The sequence below is a fragment of the Talpa occidentalis genome, unplaced genomic scaffold (genome assembly GCF_014898055.3).
Source record: "Talpa occidentalis isolate TD23 unplaced genomic scaffold, MPIMG_talOcc4v2.1 talOcc4.12, whole genome shotgun sequence".
NCBI lineage: Eukaryota > Metazoa > Chordata > Mammalia > Eulipotyphla > Talpidae > Talpa > Talpa occidentalis.
In genome coordinates, this window is record NW_023601212.1 from 65,204,475 (window position 1) to 65,226,990 (window position 22,516).

The 22,516-nt window shown below is 45.8% G+C and overlaps 1 protein-coding gene and 1 pseudogene across 2 annotated transcripts; one reads left to right on the forward strand and one right to left on the reverse strand.

Annotated features, from left to right (window-relative positions):
• The first annotated feature begins 226 nt into the window (after positions 1–226).
• FCGR2B (Fc gamma receptor IIb) lies at positions 227–18,931 on the forward strand. Of its 2 annotated transcripts, none has more exons than XM_037506574.2 (7): positions 227–405; positions 4,729–4,749; positions 7,332–7,589; positions 12,449–12,703; positions 13,411–13,530; positions 17,095–17,132; positions 17,241–18,931. In XM_037506574.2, the coding sequence occupies exons 1-7, from the start codon at positions 309–311 to the stop codon at positions 17,328–17,330; spliced, it is 879 nt and encodes a 292-aa protein (XP_037362471.1). In that variant the 5' UTR covers positions 227–308; the 3' UTR covers positions 17,331–18,931. The 2 variants fall into 2 exon arrangements, with proteins under 2 accessions (XP_037362471.1, XP_037362472.1); XM_037506575.2 differs by having other exon boundaries at positions 7,335–7,589.
• LOC119241335 (ribosomal biogenesis factor-like) lies at positions 10,248–10,601 on the reverse strand (annotated as a pseudogene).
• Positions 18,932–22,516: the final 3,585 nt, after the last annotated feature.

Below are 22,516 nucleotides of genomic sequence, written 5' to 3' on the forward strand. Positions count from 1 at the left end.
ACTGGGTGACAAATCTCCCCTTTTCCCAGAGGCTCAGGCCCCCTGAGGCTGGAACACACTGTTTTCCAGTTTGTAAAATATCTATGAATTTGGGGTTGGGCTGAGTCAGATTCCTTCTGGGAAGCCCTGAATCCTCTGTTCAGTTTGCAAGGAACAGGGGAAAAGGGAGGAGCCTGTGATAAGCCAACACTTCTCACTTCCTCTTTTGACCTCCGGGAGTTGATGTCCTGTGCAGTGCTATTTGTCAACCCTCGAGAGAAGCTAGTGCTTTCAGTGCAGGTGCTGTGGGCATCAGCTGCTCAGGGGTGATGAGGGGTCCCTCTTTCCTGCCCCTCCCTTCTGTGGACTGCAGACCTTGCCTTCTTTTGGGCCACATGCTAATATGGACAGCTCTGCTATTCCTGGGTGAGTCGGGGTCCCCGGGTGGGAAAGATAAGCACACTTTCCTTGCTTCCTTGCTGTCACCTTGATTGGGGACAAGCTTGGGCAAGGGGGGAGGGGGTGAAGATGGCATGGGAGCCTATGAGGAGAATTAGGAGGTCATGGCCAGCTGATGACACCCAAACTCTGACAATCTGCTGCCCTAGGTAACTTATGACTTGGAATAACTTGTTTTTGGTTTTTTTTTTTAAGATTTATTTATACAAGCACTGGGTACAGTCAGAAGCACGGGAGGGTGAGAGAATTCACCAGAGCCAGAGTGGGGAACAGAACAGGCAGACTGACGAAATACACTGCTGAGGGGAGCAGCGGGCTGCAGGAGAGGTCTGTTGCGCCATGTGGGACACTTGCCCGAGGGCCAGGGATCAAACTGGCACTGCAGAGGCTGTGGGCAGCTTCGCAGCCCAGTGCTCAACTGCTGCACCACCAGGGGAGGCCCTGGTTTGTTATTTTTTAAGTGCCTTTTACTCACTTTCATGGGGCACCCCTGTTCCTGATGCTCTGCTAGTCCCACTTCTCCACCCTTACCCCACATCACAACCCACCTTGAGGAAAGTCTCGTAAGCGCACTTCAGTGACTAAAGAATAGCCAGGTGTTTTTTCCTTAGAAATTTACAGTTTGCAGGACCAATTTCTAGGAGGAAAGGCTAGTGCTATATTAAAAAAAGGAGCAGGCAGGAAGCTATAGGACACATTTTTGGGGAGGTAGACAGCACTTTCTGGACCAGTCACACTTATTCACAGAGAAGTCTATTGTCTTCATACATAAGGAAAGTCCCCTGGCAAGAAACACAGAGGGGCTGGGCCACCCAGGGGCCTGGGCCCCAGAGAATACAGAGCCTGGCAATTCTGGAATCATGGTGGGGAGCCAGAGGAGACACACTGACTCCTTGCTCTGCACAGAGCTGGGGGAGGGTCTGGCTCTAACCAGGAAGCAAAGCAGGGTGCTTAGCCAAGATGGAGGGTTGTTTTCTGGTCATGTTTCAGCTCTGGGCCAGGGGCTCTGACTGTGCAGCTGGATGGGAGGAAAGGTCCAGATAGGACTGTCTCCCCATCTCAGTTCCTGGAGTTTTCATCCTCACACCCACCAGAGGAAGATAGGCAGCTGCTCCCTGAGTGAAGTGCTCAGACTGCTGGTTAAGTCTGATCAGCCCTGGGCCCTCGGTGCTGGGTGACACAGCAAGAGAGGTAGAGGCAAGGAAATGTTTCCCCCAAACTGAACTGCATCCTTTCCAAGTGGGGCAGCTCAGGCCTAGAAAGCTGATGTGTTCCCCTCTCTCTGCTGATAATGCTGATCACCAGGCAAGACCCCTGGGAGAGATTTTGGGGTTTTCTCCATTTGCCATTTTGCTAATTCACCAAGGGACAGCACCATTTCTTCTAATCTTTTTTTTTTTAAAGATTGATTGATTGATTGATTGATTGATTGATTTATTTATTTATTTATTTATTTATTTATACAAGCACTGGGTACAGTCAGAAGTGTGGGAGGGTGAGAGAATTCACCAGAGCCAGAGCGGGGAGCAGAACAGGCAGACTGATGAAATACACTGCTGAGAGGAGCAGCGGGAGGTCTGAGTGCCATGTGGGACAGTCGCCAGCCGGCCGATCACTGGGGAGGCTCCATTTCTTCTATTCTTTCCTGGGCTGCCACATTTAAATCTTCAAACTAGATGGCTCATTTTTCAACACCCTCTGACCCTGTCTTCATTACTCCTGTCTCCTCTTCCCCAAATCTACCCACACACTGAAGCCAGGGTCTCTTCCTGCACACTCTGGATGAGTCACCTACCCCATCAGGCCATTAGTGCCACTCAGTGCCGACTGAAAGAAGCTCAATCCTACCTCTTTACCACGCTCCCATTGTACCCCTAGTGCATCTTCCTCTACAGCTGTGTGCACTGTACTTCCTCCTTTCCATGATTTATCAAGCTGCCTTATTTAAACATTAAATAAATGTGATGCACAGGCTCTAGGATTTGGGGATTTGCCAGTGAATGAGACAGACACTTCCCTCCCTAAATCAAGCACATTCTGCACACACAGGATGATCACATTGTAGTCATATCCATGACTATTTGTGAAAATGATTGGTGACTTTTTCATCTTTCTTGTTTCAGATCCTCCTCCTCTGAGACTCTCCTTGGTTAGCTGCTTCCCCAGTGCTCTGTGTCCCTCCCAATCCCATGCACTTGGGTTTTGAGCTTTCGCTCCTGGGAGTAACTCCCAGTCTTCTCTTGCTTGTGTTAAGTCCAGTTTCCTCTAAGAAGCAAAACAAATGTCTCCTTCTATATCATATTTGTTGACACAGCTAGCCTTTCCCTGAGCCCCCACTTAAGGCATCAAACACACATCTGATCACAAGTCAAGTTCTCTTGAGAGAGAAGCTACAGGGTGGCATTGAAAATGTTTTCCATCCATGTTCCTGCAAATTGCATAAATTTATCTTTTTCTCATTGCTTAGTAGTATTCCATTGTGTATGTATACCACATCTTCTTGATCCTGAAAGGAGAAACCAAACATACAACAATGTTTTATTTATTTATATATATATATATAACTATACATTATACAACAATGTTTTATATATATAGTACTATATATAACTTTTACATATATAGTACTATATATACATATAGCAAAAAAATTTTTTTAAAGTGTTTTCTAAAGACATGATGTTTAAGCTGAGACCTTAAGCACATTAAGATTTTCGCTGTTTGAAGATAATACAGCATGTTGAAAGTACAGGGATGACTTAAACAAAATCCCCAAGTGTGAAGAATTACAAAGAGCTGATGTTACTGAGCCCCAGAAGAGGTTGGAGGGTACAGAGGGGTCAGGTGAGGTAAGGCCTTGTAGACGACTTACGTTTGACTTTAAGAGCAAAGGAAATTAATTGAAGGTGTGTAAGCAGGGCCTGATCTGATTAGATTTTAAAAAATAACTAGATTCTGTATGGAAAAATGGATCCATAGGGAGGACAAAAGAAGTGAAGAAAAGATGGGAGAAAGCTGGTAGGGATCTAAACCAGAATGGTGACCATCGAGATGGAGAGAAGTTGATGGATTCTAGGATTCTAGAGCTATGCTGGAAGCAGAAACATGATATACTGGTGGTGGTGGGGTTTGAGGCTTGAAAGAGAGAGAGAGAAGAAAATGCCACTTTCAGCCTGAGTAACTGGGTAGAAAAAGTAAAGATTGTACATTTATATTGGGAAGACTGGGAGAGAAATAGGGTGTGTCCATTTGATTTGACAATACACAGATCACTGTGATTTTGACAAGGAATGTTTTGGTGGATGGGCGAAGACAGAGTCTAAGATGCAGAGAATTAAGTAGCGGAAGGGAGACAACACAAAAACAGTAGGAAAAAAAAGTGAAAAATCTGTGAAAAAGAGAGTAGAGAAAGAATTCTGGATTTAGGGCCTCCCCGTGGCACAGATGGTTAGGCACAGCACTGTGAGGCTGTCTATAGCCTCTGCAGGGCGGTTTGGTCCCGGCCAGCCAGGGAGATACCCATATGGCATGGCAGACCTCTCCTGTCTCGCCCGCTGCTCCCCTCAGCAGTGTATTTCAGTCAGTCTGCCTGTTCTGCTCCCCGCTCTGTCTCTGGTGAGTCCTCTCACCCTCCTGCGCCTCAGCCTGTAAATAAATCTTAAAAAAAAAAAAAAAAATTCCGGAATTATATGGGGGTGAAGGGCAAGTTTTGTTTTATTTTTTAATGAAAAATCTTGGAATATGTTTATGTTGATGAAAAGATCCAGCTGAGAAGAAACTGATGGTGCACAAGAGAAGGGGAGACCAGAGAGTGAATCCCTGGAGAGGATGGAAGGCACTGGCCAGGGGAGACAGAGACTGTGTTTAGGAGGAAAGAAGAGCAGAAGGAAATGGGCAAAGGTGTGCATAAGTGGGGAAGATGTTTGATCTGCTTACCTGCTTTGTTTCCCCCATAAAGTCTGAGAAGGCATGGGCCTTAAATTGGAGGCAGAGGTCAGGAAAGTTGGGGCAGTAAGAAGAGATGAGAGTGACCACTAAGAGCAGCAGGCAAACTTACTAAAAAGTATAGAATCACTGTTCAGAATATGGTAAATAATGCGGTGGTCCATTTTCGGAGACATAAGTCCGCATGCTTGTGTGGTAATTCAGTAACAGGTGAACGATAACAAGGTGAATTTCGTAGAGACACAGAAGGGCAAGGGAGTTAAGGGGCTTTGCAAAGAGGTGACTGTTTACAATGGTGAATCATGGAATGCAAACTACTGCTGATCTTTGCTTTCTCTCTTACAGCACCTGCAGTGGGAACCCCTGGTAAGTGCCCTGTCCATCCTATCTCCCTTCCCCAGGGGCCCTCTCTTACTGTCCTCCCTACCTCCCCTACCCCCCCACCCCCCGTCCCCACAGCAGCCTCGAGGTGATCTGAAAGTACCAGCAACCCAGTACTGGGAAAAATGCCCCGCCCCTCTCCCTCTCTTAGTCCTGCCCCTCCTTCAGGGAAGTGGGGGTGGGGCACCCATGGGACACCCTGTGCTTTAACTTTTCTGAGTCCCTTATGGAGGACCATTCATATATTATCACAGAATATAACTGTCCTTTTTCTCAGTCGCCTTCCTCTCTCCAAATAAAATCAAGAACCCAGGCCATCTTAGTTTCAGCCACATGCAAACGCTTAGGTTGTCTCATTCTCAGTATTCCACTTTGCATGTATCTACAGACGTGCCCCTGGGACAGAAATAGAAAATATCACTCATTGCCGCTTGGTGTGAGCTCTACTGGGCATGTCTCTAGATACTTCCTCTCCCAGGACTGAGGGAACAGGGCTCTGAGCTCAGGACTACGGAGATTGATCCTTGCCCCCCTTTTTCCTTCTGAGGGCACCGAGGGTCCTCCGTGTCAGATATGAGGAGAGGTCATCTGGCCCCTTTTCTAATGGAGAAAGAATGACCTCAGATCAGAATGGAAGTCTGACTGACTTCCTGGCCTGCCACCTGCACCAGAGGGCCCCTCTTATCTTCACCAGGACTGGAAAGAGTTTGTTCACTAATGTCCAAGTCCTTTATTTACAAGGGAGGAAAGTGAGTCTGGAAAGGGTACATATGTGTAGACTATGTATGCATGTGCGGTATGGTGAGATACAGATATATATATATACACACATATATATAGCATGTGTGTGTTTGTGTGTGTATGTGTTTGGTGGTTCAGATAACCAAAATATATTTTTCATGCCATCAATAATTTGTTCTTCATCCAGGTCCAGGATCTTGGAATTCCCTGATGGGAAAGATGGGAGCATCTTTCCTCCCCATATTTGGTCTTTTGATTTTAGTTCCTCAGAAAGTTTCAGAGCCATAAAATATTTAAATGATGTCTTTTTATGCTGAATGTCTATGTTAATGAAGGTAACTTTTTGGAAAACACCTGAGAATGGGGACTGATTGCCAGGGAAACCAGGTGGCAGAGAGGTGCATCCTCTGATTTCCTGGGAGGGGACAGGATTGAAGGTGGAGTTTAGCTGCCAGTGAGGAATGGTTTAATTAATCCTGTATTGGAACCCCGTACTGTTATATGGCACAAAGGAAATGTGGACACCAGGGCTAACAAGAAGCAGGTTTAATGCACCGGTGCTGATTCACTGGATTCACATTCCAAGTCTTTGTAGGAAGTCAGGGGCTTATCTACACTTTCAGTTTCTACAAGGTTCTGGGTGGGTTTGCATTGGCAGCTATACATGGTCAGATATGACGTGGCTACATACCGAGAGGTGAGTCATATAGTTGCATACCAAGGGTAATTAAAGGGTCAGTAGTCATGGGACCCCTCCCCAGGTCCATCCTGCCTCATGGCTGTATATGATCTAAGATTCATATCAGGGACTAAATTGCATACCAGGAACTGAGCAAAAGGTTGTTACCAAAGTGCCCAAACTGCTCATCCCAGGTCGCCATGCTTCAATACAAATCCTAGAGGAGGGATCTTCAGGCCACTTTCAGGTTGGTGAACATGTGAAAATTTGGGGGAGGATGGGGACCCTCCAATGGCATGGAAGCTCCATGCCGTCCCCCATAACTGACCCCTTGCATTGCTTCCACCTGACAGTTGATACTGTCCTTGTGATAAATCAGTAATCTAGTGGGAACAGGTCTCCTAAGTTCTGTGAGCCACTGATGTTTGAGGAAGGGGGCACCTCTGATCTATAGCTGTTTGGACAGACACACAGGTTTGCGGTCAGTGTCTAAGTAGAGGGCTGTCATGGAGACGGAGCCCTTAACCTATAGAATCTGAATCTACTTCTGAGTAAATAGTGTGAGAATTGACTTGAATTCCCTTTCTTGTTAGGGTGGGAAACCCTCAGCACCCATACAACTTTTGGAACTGGGTCCTGGAACCCAGCTAAGGGGTGTGTGTGTGTGTGTGTGTATGTGAGAGAGAGAGAGAGAGAGAGAGAGAGAGAAAGAAAGAGAGAGAAAGAGAGCAAGGAGAACCCTTGGTGAGTTTTCCATTTATTTCTAGAATATCTACCTTGCTCCCTTTCCCTTTCTCTTGTTTTCTCTCTGTCTCTCTCTTTTATTTTATACATTTCAAAAGGACCGTTTTATTAGGAAAAGGAGAAAGAAAAAGAGAGGCACTTGCTTAGTCACAGGCAGGCACAAGGGCTCTCATTTTCTCTTACCTCTCCCTCTCCTTCTAAGGCGCAGTCACATGCCCTGAGGGACTTGCTGCATCCCTGTCCTTCAGGTGGACGTGTGAATAGTAATTGTCTCAGCAGTTCCGGGGTGGGTTCCTGTCTTGATGTCTCCAGCAGGACCACAGGAGCGCCCTTGTCTGAGACTGAGGGCCTGCTCAATGTCTCGGGACCCCTTTCCTCACGCTGCCTGCTCTCTGCCCCTCAGCAGATCTCCCGAAGGCCGTGGTAAGCCTTGAGCCCCCTTGGGTTAACGTGTTTCGGGAGGACGCCGTGACCCTCAAGTGCCAGGGGAGCGGCACCCCGGAGGACCACTCCACCCAGTGGTTCCACAATGGGAGCTCCCTGCCCACCCAGGAGCAGTCCCACTACAGCTTCCACGCCAGCAGCAATGACAGCGGAGACTACAGGTGTCAGACGGGCCAGACCAGACTCAGCGACCCTGTGCATCTGGGAGTGTTTTCCGGTCAGTGGAGGAAGGTCGGGAGCATCTGGGAGGGCAAAATGAAATCTGCTTATAATGCAAAGGATTTGGGAAAGGGAGGGGTCTGCTTACTTGGAAAGCATCACTGTGAACTGTTTGACTTTTTTTGTGCACTCATTTCCCCTTTCAATATCCCTCTCCTCTCATCCCCTTTGCTGGGGGGTGGAAGTTCTACAAAATATATTGAATGGCTTTTTCCTCTGTCTTCATTGAGCAAGAAAGGTGGCAAGGCCACAGACAGGCCATGGTATGAGAGCAGCCAGAATCTCTGTGCCATGAACTCTTTCCCCTTCAAGGCAGATCTGAAAGCACAGATGGGCCGCAGCTGGCTCCCAGCCTGAAAATTACCTTGCAGACAGGATGACTACAACCGAGCCCTTGAGTCTCAGTTTCCTCATCTGCTCAGTGGACATACAATGCTTCCCTCTTGGGGTTGCCCTGGCCCCTGTCATCTGTGCAACCCGAGGTGAAAGCTGCATTTAAGCGATCCCTGTATTTCTAGCCCTGACACAGGGCCTGCCGTGAAGGTTTGCTGAACAAACTGATGTTTTTTACAAAACTCCTGGCAGAAAAGTTCCCATGAGATTGTAGCAAACATTGTCATTGGGACACTTCACTTAGTCTCTTTCCCTCTCCCGATTCCCAAATGTTCCTCAAAGGTACACAATAGGCCAGGCAGACCCCTAGCACCCTCCACACAGCCACACACCCCAGGTGATCCAGCAGTAGCCACAACTGTCACATGACGTCCCTCAGTCGCCACATGCTGTCCCTGCTGCCTCTATCTAACATGTAGTCTGTGCACTGGCAGGGAAAACCCCAGATACTGGCTGTCAAATGCAAGGTTAAGTCTGAGGAGGAGACAGACACGGTCTCTACTCCAGGCTTAATGCTTCCTAACAAGTTGTCTCGAGCAGCCGAGACCACAGGGCCTTGGAGAAGAGCTGTCATGGAGAGAAAGCTGAACTGGTGGGGTTGCTAGTACCCCAAGCAGGGAACTGGCTGCCATGACCCCTGACCATCAGTACTGCTTCTGACACTAACCACAGTGTCTAGACAATGGGTGACTCAAGCTCTACAGGCCATTGCAAAACCTTGGATGCTTACCGAATAATGAAGGCTGGGTAGGTTGTTCTCCATTACTGAAAGAATCTGAGGAGCCATTATAGACAGGCCTTCCAAGAGGGCTGAGAGAGCACAGTGAGTGGTTCCTCTAGGAGGCCAACCAGGCCAAGCAGACCTGTGCAGGCACCAGGGTAGGGGGAACCCCTAAGAAGCAGTTTCAAGGGCTACAAGAGATTGTGTACTACACAACCTCTTACAATGAGAGCTTAACCTCCAGTTCTGGCTGAAGAAGAGGAAAAAAAAGGAATGTTTCAGGAAGTTGATTATGCTGTACTCAGCAGCACAGGCCCAAGCAGGTCCTCTGACAGCACCACGCAGGATCCAGGGCAAGTGCCACATTGGCCAAGGGGACTCAGGCTGGGTTTCAGATAATTACAGTTGTGGTGAAGGCCCTGTGCTCATCCAAACTGGGTATATGGCCTGAGGACATCCACACGGCTCTACCAGCACTGGAATTACTGAACTTCCACCCTGTGCTCCTGTCCACTGGCCCTAACTTGATATGTGGGGGTGTATGAGTTTATCGTGTCTCTGGAGGCTGCCAGGAGATTGCAGGAGCCTGGTTCTCAGGACACTGACAGGAAGGCCTGCTTAAAGAAGAGCATTTCATGAATGTCAAGAACATGCAGCTGTGTCCTGCCCTCAAAATCTGCACCAGATTAGATGTCCTCGAGGAGACCTAAGGCCACCCTCTGGCACACATCAGCCAAGACAGGCCCTCCGCACTTTCCGGCCATAACCTGCAGAGACTTTTCAAAAAGAAAGAACTGTGCTGATGGTATAAATTTTATGTAGAGGGAATTCCCTAGACTGGGAAGAGAAATGTAAGAATTGAGCTTTGATATTTTCTCTGGATTCTACTGTATTTTAAAAATCTTTACAATTCCCCTCATTCCTGCCTACCCTCATCCAATCTACATCAGGCAGTGTAGACCACTGGCATGGCTAAGTCCTATTCTGGAGTGGAGTCCTACCCAGAGCCTCAATTCTCCAAGAAGAGGAATAAGGCAAGGAGTTGTTGGGTGCAGACTCAGGCCTCCCCAAGAGAAGAGATATGGGTTTTTTCTGGCTTATGCAGCACAAGCAGAGAGATCTGGGCTCCCTTTCTTGTCCCAGTAGAGCAGTGACCTCTTTGTTGTCATTCCCTCCCTCAGTGGTGAACATTTCTCCTACATCCATAGCAGGGTCACTTGCCAGGATAGTCTGGTTTGCTGTAGAGACTATGAAAGTTTGACCAGCATGTGTGGCTGTTATCATTCTGGGTTGTAAACCCCCACAGTTTACTTTTCTTTTTGTGATGTAAATGCCTGACTTAAGCTCTGTTGCATCCACCTTGAGCAGGCTGGCTCCAGCAAACTCTGCCAGCCAGGCTGCCTTTGTTTTACAGATCTTGCTTGACTACTGACCAGTTAGTTGGTGGTGACTTATGTTTCTTCCTTTTTCTTTTCTTTCTTTTTTTTTTTTTTACTGTATAAAACATTTAATTTATTTGTTTGGGGTTTTTTTTTTGGAATTTGATGCATCATCAGTGTATTACAACTGAGCCATTAATCTTGTAGCTTCATCAACATTAACTGGTTCATTTTCATGACACTGCTGGGGAGTCAGCTGTTTCTGCAGAGGTTCAAGAGAAAGGCCTTTTGAGAAATGTAGAAGTTCCTTTTTGTATATCTACAAAAGCTTTATTCACTCTATTAACTTTTTCATCATTCACAATGTTTATCTTCTTCAGATTAGTCATAACTGGTTTTGTTTTGTTTTTAGCCTTAAAGTTTTTCTGGCTGGCTATGTGAAATACATTCCTGGACTTAGGTCCTCTTAGTTTGTTCTTGGCCATTGTCAGACCTTGGGTACCCTCGTGCGGCAGCTCAAGTTCCGGGAGATGCCATCTGCACGCCCAGCCTTTTTCTTTTCTTTAATCTCTTTTCACGTGCTTTCAATTCCCACTTTTATGATTTATTTATTTATTTTTTATGATGTTAATTGAAATTTAACATTACATAAGTTTTTTTTTAAGATTTATTTATTTATGCATACAAAAGCTGGGGTACAGGCCAGAGGTGTGGGGTGAGAGGATTCACCAGAGAAAGAGTGGGGAACAGAACAGGTAGACTGACTGAAGTACACTGCTGAGGGGAGCAGCTGGTGAGCCAGGAGAGGTCTGCTGCGCCATGTGGGTAGTTCCCTGGCCGGCCGGGGGGTCGAACTCGTGCCCCAGAGGCTGCAGACAGCTTCATAGGTTGCGTCTTAACCTCTTGAGCCACCAGGGAGGCCCTCCCATTCTTATGATTTAAATTCACCAGTAAATAGTGAGCCCCAGGCTCCGTACCCTCAGCCCATTAAAAGCAAAACTCAAGGCCCTTGCCTACTGTCTCTCTCTACCAGTCACCTACTGTGACCCAGTTTTGTTGTTTAATTTCCAGATTTGATAAGTAATAAACCTCTATTTCCTGATGACTCTTGCTCAAGGGCATCTTGCAATCACAAGAAGAATCCCAAGGTTCCAATTGTAACATTGGCTTGAAAGGTAAAACGTCCATAGGAAACTCACTGGGTTCAAGTGAGTGACCCCAGGTATTTTTAGCAGAAAGCTGAGACCTACACAGAACACATTCCTTCTGTGTCCCAGAGCTCCCCTACAATTTGTCCACCTGACCTTTCTGAAAGGTTCAGCGTGGTAAAGAAAAGGAGAACCAGGCTAAATTTCTCAAAGGCAGGGAAAATTTTTTGTGCCCTGGGCAGACCTCATGGACCCAAGGTGGGGGTCAGTGAAGCCGCGCACGTTGGCAGGGGGATGCAGGTTTTTATAGGGTGAGGAGGGTTCAGGTGGGAGACTGGGTTCGTATGGCAGGAAAAACTTTGTAGGGTGGGGGGAGTTTCTTTGTCTGAGAAAAGATTTGTAGGGAGGGGGAAGGTTCATTTCTGAATCCTCTAGGCAGGCGTCCGCATTCCTGTTCCCAGGTGGGCTACCTGGTGGGTTTTTGCATTCCGGCCTCCTGCATGGACCTTTCACTTTCCAATTCCAATTATGCTCTATCACTTCAAAAAAACAGGAACTCATGGAACTGAGGGCTAAAGCAGCCAACTCAAAGACTGTTTGCTCTTCAACAAAAGTATTTGAAAAGTTTTCTTCCTCAGTGAAAGGATGAGAATCAGGGAAGGGGTGGGGAGTACACAGCAGGCTAATGTCCCACCTAAGACACCGCAGCCTTCAGACACTGACGTGAAGCTCCAGATTTAACTAAGTCATCAAATAAACTAATATCTATTGTCCATGACTTTCTAATATCCACGTGGACAAATGTCTCTGCTTAGTCCCCCTCACATGTCCTTTCTCTTGTCAGACTGAATTCCTCCCTGCCCCAGGGATTGACTGCATTGTATGCTTCCTGCAGAGACCAACTGGGCAAGCCAGGAGAAAGAAGGCAAGCGTATCCTGGGCACCTACTATGTGCAGGAACAATTGTAGCTGCATATTATCATAGATAAAATGAAATAAGAAAACTGGGGGGTCAGAAGCATTTTCACAGAAGAGAAAATTAAAGTACCCAAGACTATAGAGCTCATCAATGATGGAGGCAGAAGCAGGGACCAGGGCAGTCTGATTCCAAACGTAAGCTATTTCCTCCAACATCAAGTCCTACCAGCAAGAGTAGCCTGGGTCTCAGAGTTGAGTCTAGCCCTCCTGGATCCTGTGTCCCCTTTGTGTCTTTCAGACTGGCTGCTGCTCCAGACCCCCAGCCTGGTATTCCAGGAGGGGAGCCCCATCCTGCTGAGATGCCACAGCTGGAAAAACAAGCTTCTGCACAAGATCACATTCTTCCATAACAAAAAATCTATGAAGTATTACCACCAGAACTTGAACTTCTCCATCCCACAAGCAAACCTGAGTCACAGTGGCGAATATCACTGCACAGGATATATAGGGAAGAACTTTCACTCATCAAAGTCTGTGGTCATCACTGTCCAAAGTGAGACTCTGTCAAGATACAAGTTGGGGAGAAGAGAGGGTGGACAGTTATAACTAAGGCCTTAGGAGCCTACATGGAGATCTAGAAATGCCAGGGAAGTAAACGTGGGCACTGAGAAGAGAGGAGAGGAATGGACCTTGCTAAATCTTGGCCAGGGGGCAGAAGCTGGGGCCAGATCCCTCAGGTCCAGGTGATAGGTGACCAGGCTATTGTCCCACTTGGAAAGCAGACTGCATACTAAGGCCAGGAGCAGAACAACACTCTCTCATTGGCTCAGAGCTCTCCTAAACTCTTGGGAATTCCGGAGAGCTGAGGTTTGCCTGCTTGCTTATAGCTCATGTTATGCTCATTCGCTCTCCAAGGCATGACATGTCCCCATACTTCATGGCTGTGCTGGATACAATGGTGGGGCCTCTAATGATGGGAGGCTTTAGGCCCACCCTCCTGCTGCTCCTGAGTGCTAAGAGGAACTCTCCCCTCTGCCCCTACATATGCAACAATGTGCTTTCATGAGATGAGAGAAGTTGGGTTTGGGGCCAGGCTAGGCCAGCCACAAAAACCCGTATGCCAGTGAGGTTGAAGAGGAAGTGGACGTGGTACCTGGGAGTGAACTAGATATAGAATGGCTCCAGGGAGAAGCAGGGGAGGGCAGTGGGAGAGGTGGGATGGGGAGAGCACTGCCTATCCTGAGGTCTTGTCTTCCCCAGAGCCCAAGTCCAGCAATATAGTGATGCTGATCGTCGTGGCCGTGCTCATTACGGTTGCTTTGGTGGCCATTGTTGCTGCTGGCATCGCCTGGTTCCACCTCAGGCGAAGGGGGATTTCAGGTTTGTGGCTTCTCTTGTGGTCATTTCCTACTTGGTGAAGCTCTAGCCTTTGCCAGAACCCTTAATTCTGGGCTACAGAATATTTAGAATTTAATATAGCCCCATGTTTCATTGATTCATTCACTTACTAATCCATTCACTCAACAAGGATCAAGCAGACTTGCTGTGTGTCAGACACCATGCTGGACATTGTGGATGAAGCCAGGATAGAGTCCAGTCCCTGCCCTCCAGGAATTCGCAGGATTGTGGGAAAGACAGAACTGCAAATAGATCACTATAATTAGGTGGGATGAGAACAATGATTGAGCAATGCAGAGGTAATGATGAGAGGGCAAAGAGCTGGCAAGCCCGGCCTGGCATGGGGCAGTTAGAGAAGGGCGAGGGAGGCAGTTTGGGTAGGAGAACAGCACATGTCGGGGAGCTGGGCTGCTGGAGTTCACATCTCGGCCACCTGGCTCAGCAGCTGTCCAACCTCAGGTAGTCACTCAACACACCGCCTCAGTCTCTTCATCTGGAAAGTGAGGACCTACATAGGAGCTGGTGCACAGGGTGGTTAAGGAAATGCATGAGGCTGAAGCCCCTGGACATCCTTAGCCACAGCACCAAAGTCTGAGCTGCTTTCGTGACGGAAGAGATGAGGCTTGAGAGTAGTAGTCAGTCAGGCAAGGAGAGCTAAAGAACATTTTAGGTGTGGGGACAAGACATGTAAATGAGGCACTTTGTGGCCACGGTGGGAGTCAGGGGAGGAGTGAAGAGGCATTTTGATGCCATGAAAGCCATTACTTGTGAGGCAGGAAGGAAGGAGGTGAGAGAGGGCAGAAAGATGGGCAGGGGGCCCACATAGGCCACCTCAGAGAACTTAGCTGTGTTCCAGAGGTGCTGGCAACACCACTGGACATGTCTCCTGGGTCTTCCCTTTCCCCAGCACCTAATAGAGAACTTGCTACACAGCAAGACACCCCACGTACTTTTATTCAATAGCAGATCCGTCAGCTAAAGAAGTCAACTCTGGGAAAGCAGCTTCTGTTCTCAGGACTAATGGAAAGGAGTTGAGAGGGTGGGGAAGTACCATAGATCTCTAATGAGTCAGTCACCATAACTCATCATATGGAAAGGCACATTTGTTGGAGAAAGAAAGGGGAAGAACTTTTGAGAAAGGGAAAGTAATGGCACTAACATCTCACAAAGTGCTTTGTCATCAGTTCACGGCCAGGACTTCAGTAACTGGTAAATACAAAGGCAACGGGAGAAATTCCAAGAGAGAGAGCAGTGCTTTGTAAAAGGCAGAGCAGGCCTAAGAGAGATGCAGTGGGTAGCCGTTCTGACTCTCCCAGGAGTACCCAGTGGCTCTGAACCAGAAATTTCCAGACAAGAGCAGTCTTGGGCAGGAGGCCTGGGAGTGGGGAGGGAAGTCGTAACCATGCTCTTTCTAGTCGAGTCCAGCCCCTGGTCCTTCATCCTCAGATCTCAGACCCCACCCCATAATCCTACTAACCTCTATGTGCCCCTCCCAGCCTTCCTCGGAGCCCCTGAGCACAGGGAAATAGGAGAGACCCTCCCTCAGGAGCCAGGTGAGTATGCCTCCCCTTCGTGATCAACCAGGGGCTACAGATGGATGGAACCATCAAGGCGGGCCTTGTGTGTGGTGAACTAGGAGGGGGCAGTGGGAGGAGGGTAGAGGTGCAAATCACTTGGTGAGTTCTGAGACTAACTCCTGGGCCTGAGGAGCTCCTTCTTGAAGAGGAGGAGAAGGGAAGAAGGAGAAAGATGCAGGAAGTGGTTTGATGATGCCATTGAAGCCATGAGTTGCAAGGCAGAAGCCCCAACACTAACCTGTCCCTGGCAGAGGGCGGAGGGCAGTTTCCAAATCTCTGGGACCAAGAATGATGGGGACATTTCCAAAGCAGGAAATCAGAGCTGTTTGGGTCTTTCTAGGGACTTTGGCTGAGGTGGCACAGGACAGAGGTTATAGGTTATGAGATTGAGGCAGATAGGATTAAGGGGGTAGTATTTCAAAAGGAAAGAGGAGAGGCTAGGGGGAAAGGCCTGGATTGCTGAGCAGTCTGTGTGCAGTGATAGGTGAGGGTGGTAGAACTCAGCTTTAGTGGTACATTAAGAGATTTTTCAGCTTGAGAAAATTCTGGGGGTCTAAGGAAACCAGTGGGCTTTGCTCTATGGGCAAAACTTGGTTCTGTTGTCGACTCCTGAAGGTTTACTGAATGTGGGCCTGGACTAACTGTCTCCATCATAGAGTGGCTCTTTATAGCAAGTCATCCCCACCATGAGGTTCAGTTGCTTCATTAAGGAAATGAGTGGGTTGTCCGGAAGGCCCTCTGATCTCGTCCAGGCCTGACTTTCTGAGTCAGTGCCCATCCAACTCCTGCCCAGTGGGAGTGTGTGAAAGGGAGGAGTATTCCGGGCAACTTCCTGACTGTGGCTAAAATCAGTTTTCTCTGGGGGCTCCCATGACAGCAGAGATGGGCATGCAGTCCCAGAGGGTGCCACCTCACTTCACTGTGAAGCATGACTCAGAGCTGAGCCGCTAGATTTGAGTTTGTGCAAAATGACACTGTGCTTTCAGCAAGTCCCCTGTGTCCCTTGGCCTGGTCAAGTGGGAATGCAGGCCTGAATCTATACCAGACCCAAACCAGATCTAGAAAAAGCTCAGACACAGCTAGATTGTCCACTCTGTTTGGCTCTGTCTTCACTGGTGTAATATTTTCATAAGCATCTATGAAGTCAGGCACTGATGTTTTCCAAGGCAGAGCTAGGTGGCTGGGATTGCTGAGGGGTAATGCATTAGAAGGAGAATTCAGAATGTGGTTCGTTTCAGAATGTGTGGCATGGCAAAAGAAGAACTCTTTGTGTCCAGGAGATGAGTAGAGACTAGAAGCAGCGTTTAGACTCCTCCCCAACTTCTGAGGAACACTGCTTTGCAGATTCTAAGGCTGCTTTTTATACTGGGAAAGCGGGTTTATTGGCAAAAAAAACATGAGGAATTTGATGTATTTTAGATATTTGCCAGGAGAAGTACTGACTGGCTGGTTTGCTTGCTTCCCTGCAGCCTCCCTTGCTCTCCTTCACTCTCACACTTCTTTGTTAATGTTATAGAGCCCCAGAGTCTTCAAAGTTCCAACCAAGATGCACTGCATCTGCCCCATGTGGAAAGGGCCTTCAGACTTCTCTCTTGAAGTCTGTCACTGGCAAAAGCTGAATTTTATTTCATTCTGCAGTACTAAATTCTCCCCACACTTTCTCAATGTCTCCGAGCCCCAAACTTGTATGGCTTGGTTCTTGAAAATGCACTCATTCTCTGGAGAGAATGTGACCCGTGTCTGCTTCCCCTTTTCACTGTGGCCTGTAGAGGAGGCCACATCTGGGACACCGAGGGTGGGTGGTGCTGACGCCACGTTCATTCAGCTCTTGGCCTATAGACCTGCGCCAGGGACAGGGGTCCTCACCTCAGGCCTGGTTGGGGGCCCGCTTTTACAGCTTTGGCAGCAACATAGGAAGACCTTCTTCTACAGTGGGGCCCTGGCTGACCTCTGTGCTTTTTGCCCACAGCTAATATCACTGATACTGAAGAGGCTGCCAAAGCCGAGGTGAGTGATCCCAGCCACCCCTTCTTCCTTCCCCCCCACTGCCTCTTGTGTTGCTTACATCTCTGTGACTTGTCTGTGATGCCCACTGCTCCTTTCTGCTTCCTCCAGGCTGAGAAAACTGTGACCTACTCACTTCTCTCACATAATGAAGCCGCAGAGGAAGAAGCAGAGTGCCCTGATTACCAGAACCATATTTAGTCTGTTGTCTTGCCTGGGACGTGGGAAAGAGAAACGAAAGGCTGGGATTCGGTGTCTTCAAGCCTCAACTCCTGTAGGGGTGGACCAGAGGGTGCTACAGTTCCAAAGAAGAATCTTCCAGTGTCATCCTCAGGAGTCCTAAAGCTCCCCATCCCAATGCTACAGAAAATTTGGCCCCAGATGATGAATGTACTGATTCCTCCTGTGCCTCTATTCTTCTCGCCAGCAAGAATCTTTTACCTTCCATCCACCCAGTAACAAAGATTTAAGAGATTATAGAAACACGAGAAATGCTTATGTTACAATTATCTGAGAGAAATTATACAAGTAGATATGATTTCAGAAATGGTGATCTAGATTAACATATGCCAGTACATTAAAAGTGGTGTTTCAGGGGGATGGAATTACTAGTGATTTTTATTTTCTTTCTCTATTTTTCTATACAGATCATGTATTACTTTTATAATAAAATACTGTAAAGCCAGCATTTTGTTTACCTTTTAAAAGGCTGTTATGGTTGGAATGCAGGCTGATCCAAAGTCTATTTCTTTCAATAATAAGAATCTTGGGAAGATAGTAAGGGGTGCTAAGTACATGGGGGAGAGGGATAGTTTCTAGTGTAGGGTGAGAGTCCCTCTTCTTCCAGTGAATTTGTGTTCTTCTTTCCATGTCTTCTTCCTGTGGCAAGTGGTTGAGCTCTTCTGGAACACTAGCTCTCAGGAGGCCAAGTTTAACGTGAGTCCTCAGTGGGGGTTACTGGGCTCTCCTGCCTTGCTGTTCTCCGGTTATAGTAACCAGAAGAATGTGACCTCAGAGAAGTCATTGGCAGGTTAGAAATATGACTGATAGTTTCCTTGGGGGGTGAGGGAGGTTGGTGGGTACCCTTGGAGAGGCTCTGTTTTCCTGGGATGCTGACAAACAGGGCTTCACGTGTCATTCTCCTTGCAGTCAGGATTACAGGCTTCCTCTGTTGGGTAGGGTAGTTTCTATAATTCCTGCTTTTTATAGTCCCACAGTCAGACTTCACACTCATATATGGTCATAGGAAGGAACTGCAGTGACCATGACTGGGTTTGCCAAACTATGTCCTTCAGGATTAGAGAGTTCAAGAGTGTTAACCATTCGTATTTCTTCTTTTGTGATTTTCCTGTTCACATATTCTTGCCATTTCCATAGTAATATGTGCCTTTATTTATAAATTATATAATAGTGACTAACTTCCTTTTGTTTATATGGAAATTGCTTTGCTATACTCATTTTTTAAATAAAATTACAGATAGCAAAAATGTTAACCCACAAATCAGAAATAATCAATGCTAACATTTAAAGACTATCAATCCTCAGGGCTGTTTCTAGCAACATGGATGTGTGGTCTAAAGATCAGGTCACATAATATTTATACATGCTTGTAAACACACATAGGCAAAAATTCATGCTCATTGTAAGCACAAGGCTCAAATAATAAATATAAAGAGTAAAAGTGAAAGTTCCTTATTGTCCTTACTTTCCTCAATTCTGCCCCTCCCCCCCAATTCTAGAAGTAAACCACTATTGAACATTTAGTATATATTTCTGGATTTTTTGGTATGCATCTAATACACAGTTACAAGGTTTTTTTGTTTTGTGTGTTTTTTTTTTTTAAAGACTTACTTTTTTATTTATACGATAGCTGGGGTACAGGCCAGAGGCAGGAGGGTGAGAGGATTCACCAGAGACAGAGCGGGGAGCAGAACAGGCAGACAGACCAAAAGCACTGCTGAGAGGACTAGTGGGCGAGACAGGAGAAGTCTGCTGCGCCTCGTGAGAATCTCCCTGGTCAGCCGGGAATAGAACCCACGTTGCAGAGGCTGCTGATAGCATTACAGCTCTGCGCTCAACCCGCTGCGCCACTGGGGAGGCCCCATAGTTACTGTTTTTAAAAAGACAGTAGGGTCATAATTTACATATGCTTATTCATTTGGTTTATTTTTATTAAAATTATATTGTCCAGGGCCTCCCCGGTGGTGCAGCGGTTGAGCGCTGGGTTGCGAAGCTGCCCGCGGCCTCTGTGGCACTGGTTCGATCCCGGGCTGCTCCCCGGCCACCGGAGGAGGGTCCCATTTGGCGCGCAGACCTCTCCTGCCGCCCGCTGCTCCCCTCAGCAGTGTACTTAGGTCGTTCTGCCTGCTCTACTCCCCACTCTGGCTCTGGTGAATTCTCTCACCCTCCCGCGCTTCTGACTGTACCCAGTGCATGTATAAACAAAACAAACAAACAAACAAACAAACAAATAAATAAAAATACATGCCTCTAAAAAAAAAAAATTATATTGTCCAGCATTTTCATGAAACTATTTTTTTTAAGCATTATATAGTATTCCATAGTACAAATACTAGACCATATTTTATTTAACCAACATTGTAAATATTACCAATTTTTCATCCTTTTAAATACCATTATCAACAGCATTCTTACTTGATATTTTTGACTGGATATGTGAGTATTTCTGATAGATAAATTCCTGAAAGTGAAATCACTGACTCAGATGTTTTCACATTGTTTTTAGAAAATTAATTTACATGTCCTCCCAAATTATATTAGGGTACCCATTTTCTGACACCCTTGTCAATGTTAGGCATTTTTAACGTTTGCCAATCTATTATAAAGGACTATGTCACTGTTCCCTCAAAGAACATAAAAGCAGAGTAATAGTAGTAGGTGAACAGTGACCAGGGAAGATCTTGCAGAAGAGGATGTTTGAAAGAACTGAGCAGGTGCCACAGAGCAAACTCAAATAAGGCTTTTTTAAAAAGGTGTAATCAGAGGGTGCTTTTAATTTTTTTGTGGTTTCACTCACATGTATCAATTTATTTTTTTCTTTTTTTTAAAGATTTATTTTATTTTTGCATACAAGAGATGGGGTGTAGGCCAGGGTCGAGACAGGAGAGGTCTGCTGCACCATGTGGGTCAGCTGCCTGGCCCGGTATCAAACTCCTGCTGCTGTGGCTGCCTATAGCTTCAAAGTGCTGAGACTTAACCCCTTGCACCACTAGGGAGGCCCTGTTTGTTTTCTTGTGTGTGTGTATTTTTTTTTCTTAAAATATTTACATATACACTAAAATGAAAGCAGGGTATTTGTGTTATTTACAGATGTGTTCCAGTATCTAGAACAATGCCTGGCACAATTTAGGTTTTTAATTAATACTTGTTGAATGAATGAATGAATGAAATTTTTATAATTTCTGAGTTATATGACCTGCCTTGGAAGGCCTTCATCCCAAGAGTTCCAAAAGGTAAACATATTTATCTTGAACACTTAAAAACATTAAATCTTTAATATATCTGGAAGTTATTTTTGGATTTGGTGTAGGAAAGGCCTAACAATTTTATCCATATGAAAGTCAGTTGTCCACAAACCATTTACTGAACAGTTCAATTTGACATCGTACCTTTATCATTCTAATCCCCCATGTATGTATTTATTCTTAAGCTCTCTTGCATTGTTCTATTTGTCTATTTCTGCATCAATATCATGGTTTTATTAACTGTTACTTTATAGTGTACTTTGATATCTAGAAGGCAAATTTTCTCTCCTTTTGTTTCAAGATTTTCTTGGCTAATAGTGTGCTACTTCCAGATTTACTTTAGAGTTCAACAGCATCATTCACAGACTGGTAAAATTGCATTATATTTATATAGTACTTGGGTAAGATTTGATATCGGTGTCATATTGAGACAACTCTTCCAGGAACAACTAATAGCTCTTCATTCATTTAGATTTGATAGAATTCTCCTAAATATCCTATGAACTTGTTACCATTTTGCAATAGATCTTTGGCAAACCTTTTTTTTCCTGTCATTATTGCTTTGGTCAGGTTTTCTTACCTATCTCTTGGAGTCAATTTTGAAAAAGCTTACTTTCCTAGGAAATTGTGCCTCTCATGGCTCATTGTATTTTCTATATTTTGGTAATAATTGTAGTATGTATACTTCCATCCCTTATTCCTTTGAGATTTTTCTTTTATCAGTTAGGATGATTTCGACTGGAAATAACAGGAAATGATGATTCAAATGGGCATAAACAATGAGGAAATGTATTATCTCACAAAACATGAGTCCAGAGACAAGGTGTCCCCATGATATCAAGACTCTGGGACACTTTTCTGGAATTTGCTGAGCACTGCCCCCCGGTTAGCAGTAGGATGATTTTAGAAGTTCTAAGCCTCCTACCCAGACAGTTAAAGAAGGAGGTTACCTACAGCTCCCTGGGCGATAGCTTCAAAATGCTGAGAACTTAAGCCCTTGTGCCACCAGGGAGACCCTAAACTTTGTTTTCTTAAGAGTGAGGAAATCTTTCTCTAGCAACCTGCCCATCATAGCATATTAGTGAGGACAGGGTGCCGTGCCTGTTCCTAAGTCAATCACGAGAAAGGGGAATAAAATTATATACCATTAACTGGCTTAGGTTAATCATTTCGAAGTGGAATGGTTGCTGGAGAGCCAACCTCCTTGACCACTATATATGTCTATCTCAGTTAGACTTGCCAAAGCTTTGCTTATTAATCTCATTACAGTTTTTGAGAATTGATCATGTCTGTCTTTTGGTTGTTTTCTAATGTCTTATTTCCTCTATTTAGTTTTACTGTATTATTCATTTTTTATAAACTTTGTTTTTATTTTATTTTTTTAAAAAGATTTATTTATTTTTGCTTACCAGAGGTGAGGGGTGTGGAGGGGTGAGAGAATTTACCAGAGAGGAGACAGAGTGGGGAGCAGAACAGGCAGAATGGCAGAAGTACACTGCTGAGGGGAGCAGCGGGCAAGACAGGAGAGGTCTGCTGCACCATGTGGGTTAGCTCCCTGGCTCATAGCTTCATAATGCTGAGACTTAAGCCCTTGTGCCACCAGGAAGGCCCTAAACTTTTGTTTTTAAACAAAATCACCAAACACTAATATTTCCTCTTACTTTGTGCGCCATTATTCGTTTCTAAACAAGCTATAACTTTTTTTTTTGTAAGTTAAGATTTATTTACAAGAGTGTTTTATTTTGCTTGTTTTGTGCCCAATGAAAATAAGCATTATCATTCATGTTATCTTCTGCTTTTATTGCCCAGTGATCAGTAAATGTGAACTGTATGATTTTTCTACCTGTGACTGTCTTTAAATGCATATGTGAAGAGAATGTGCTTTCATTTTTAAAGTTTTTA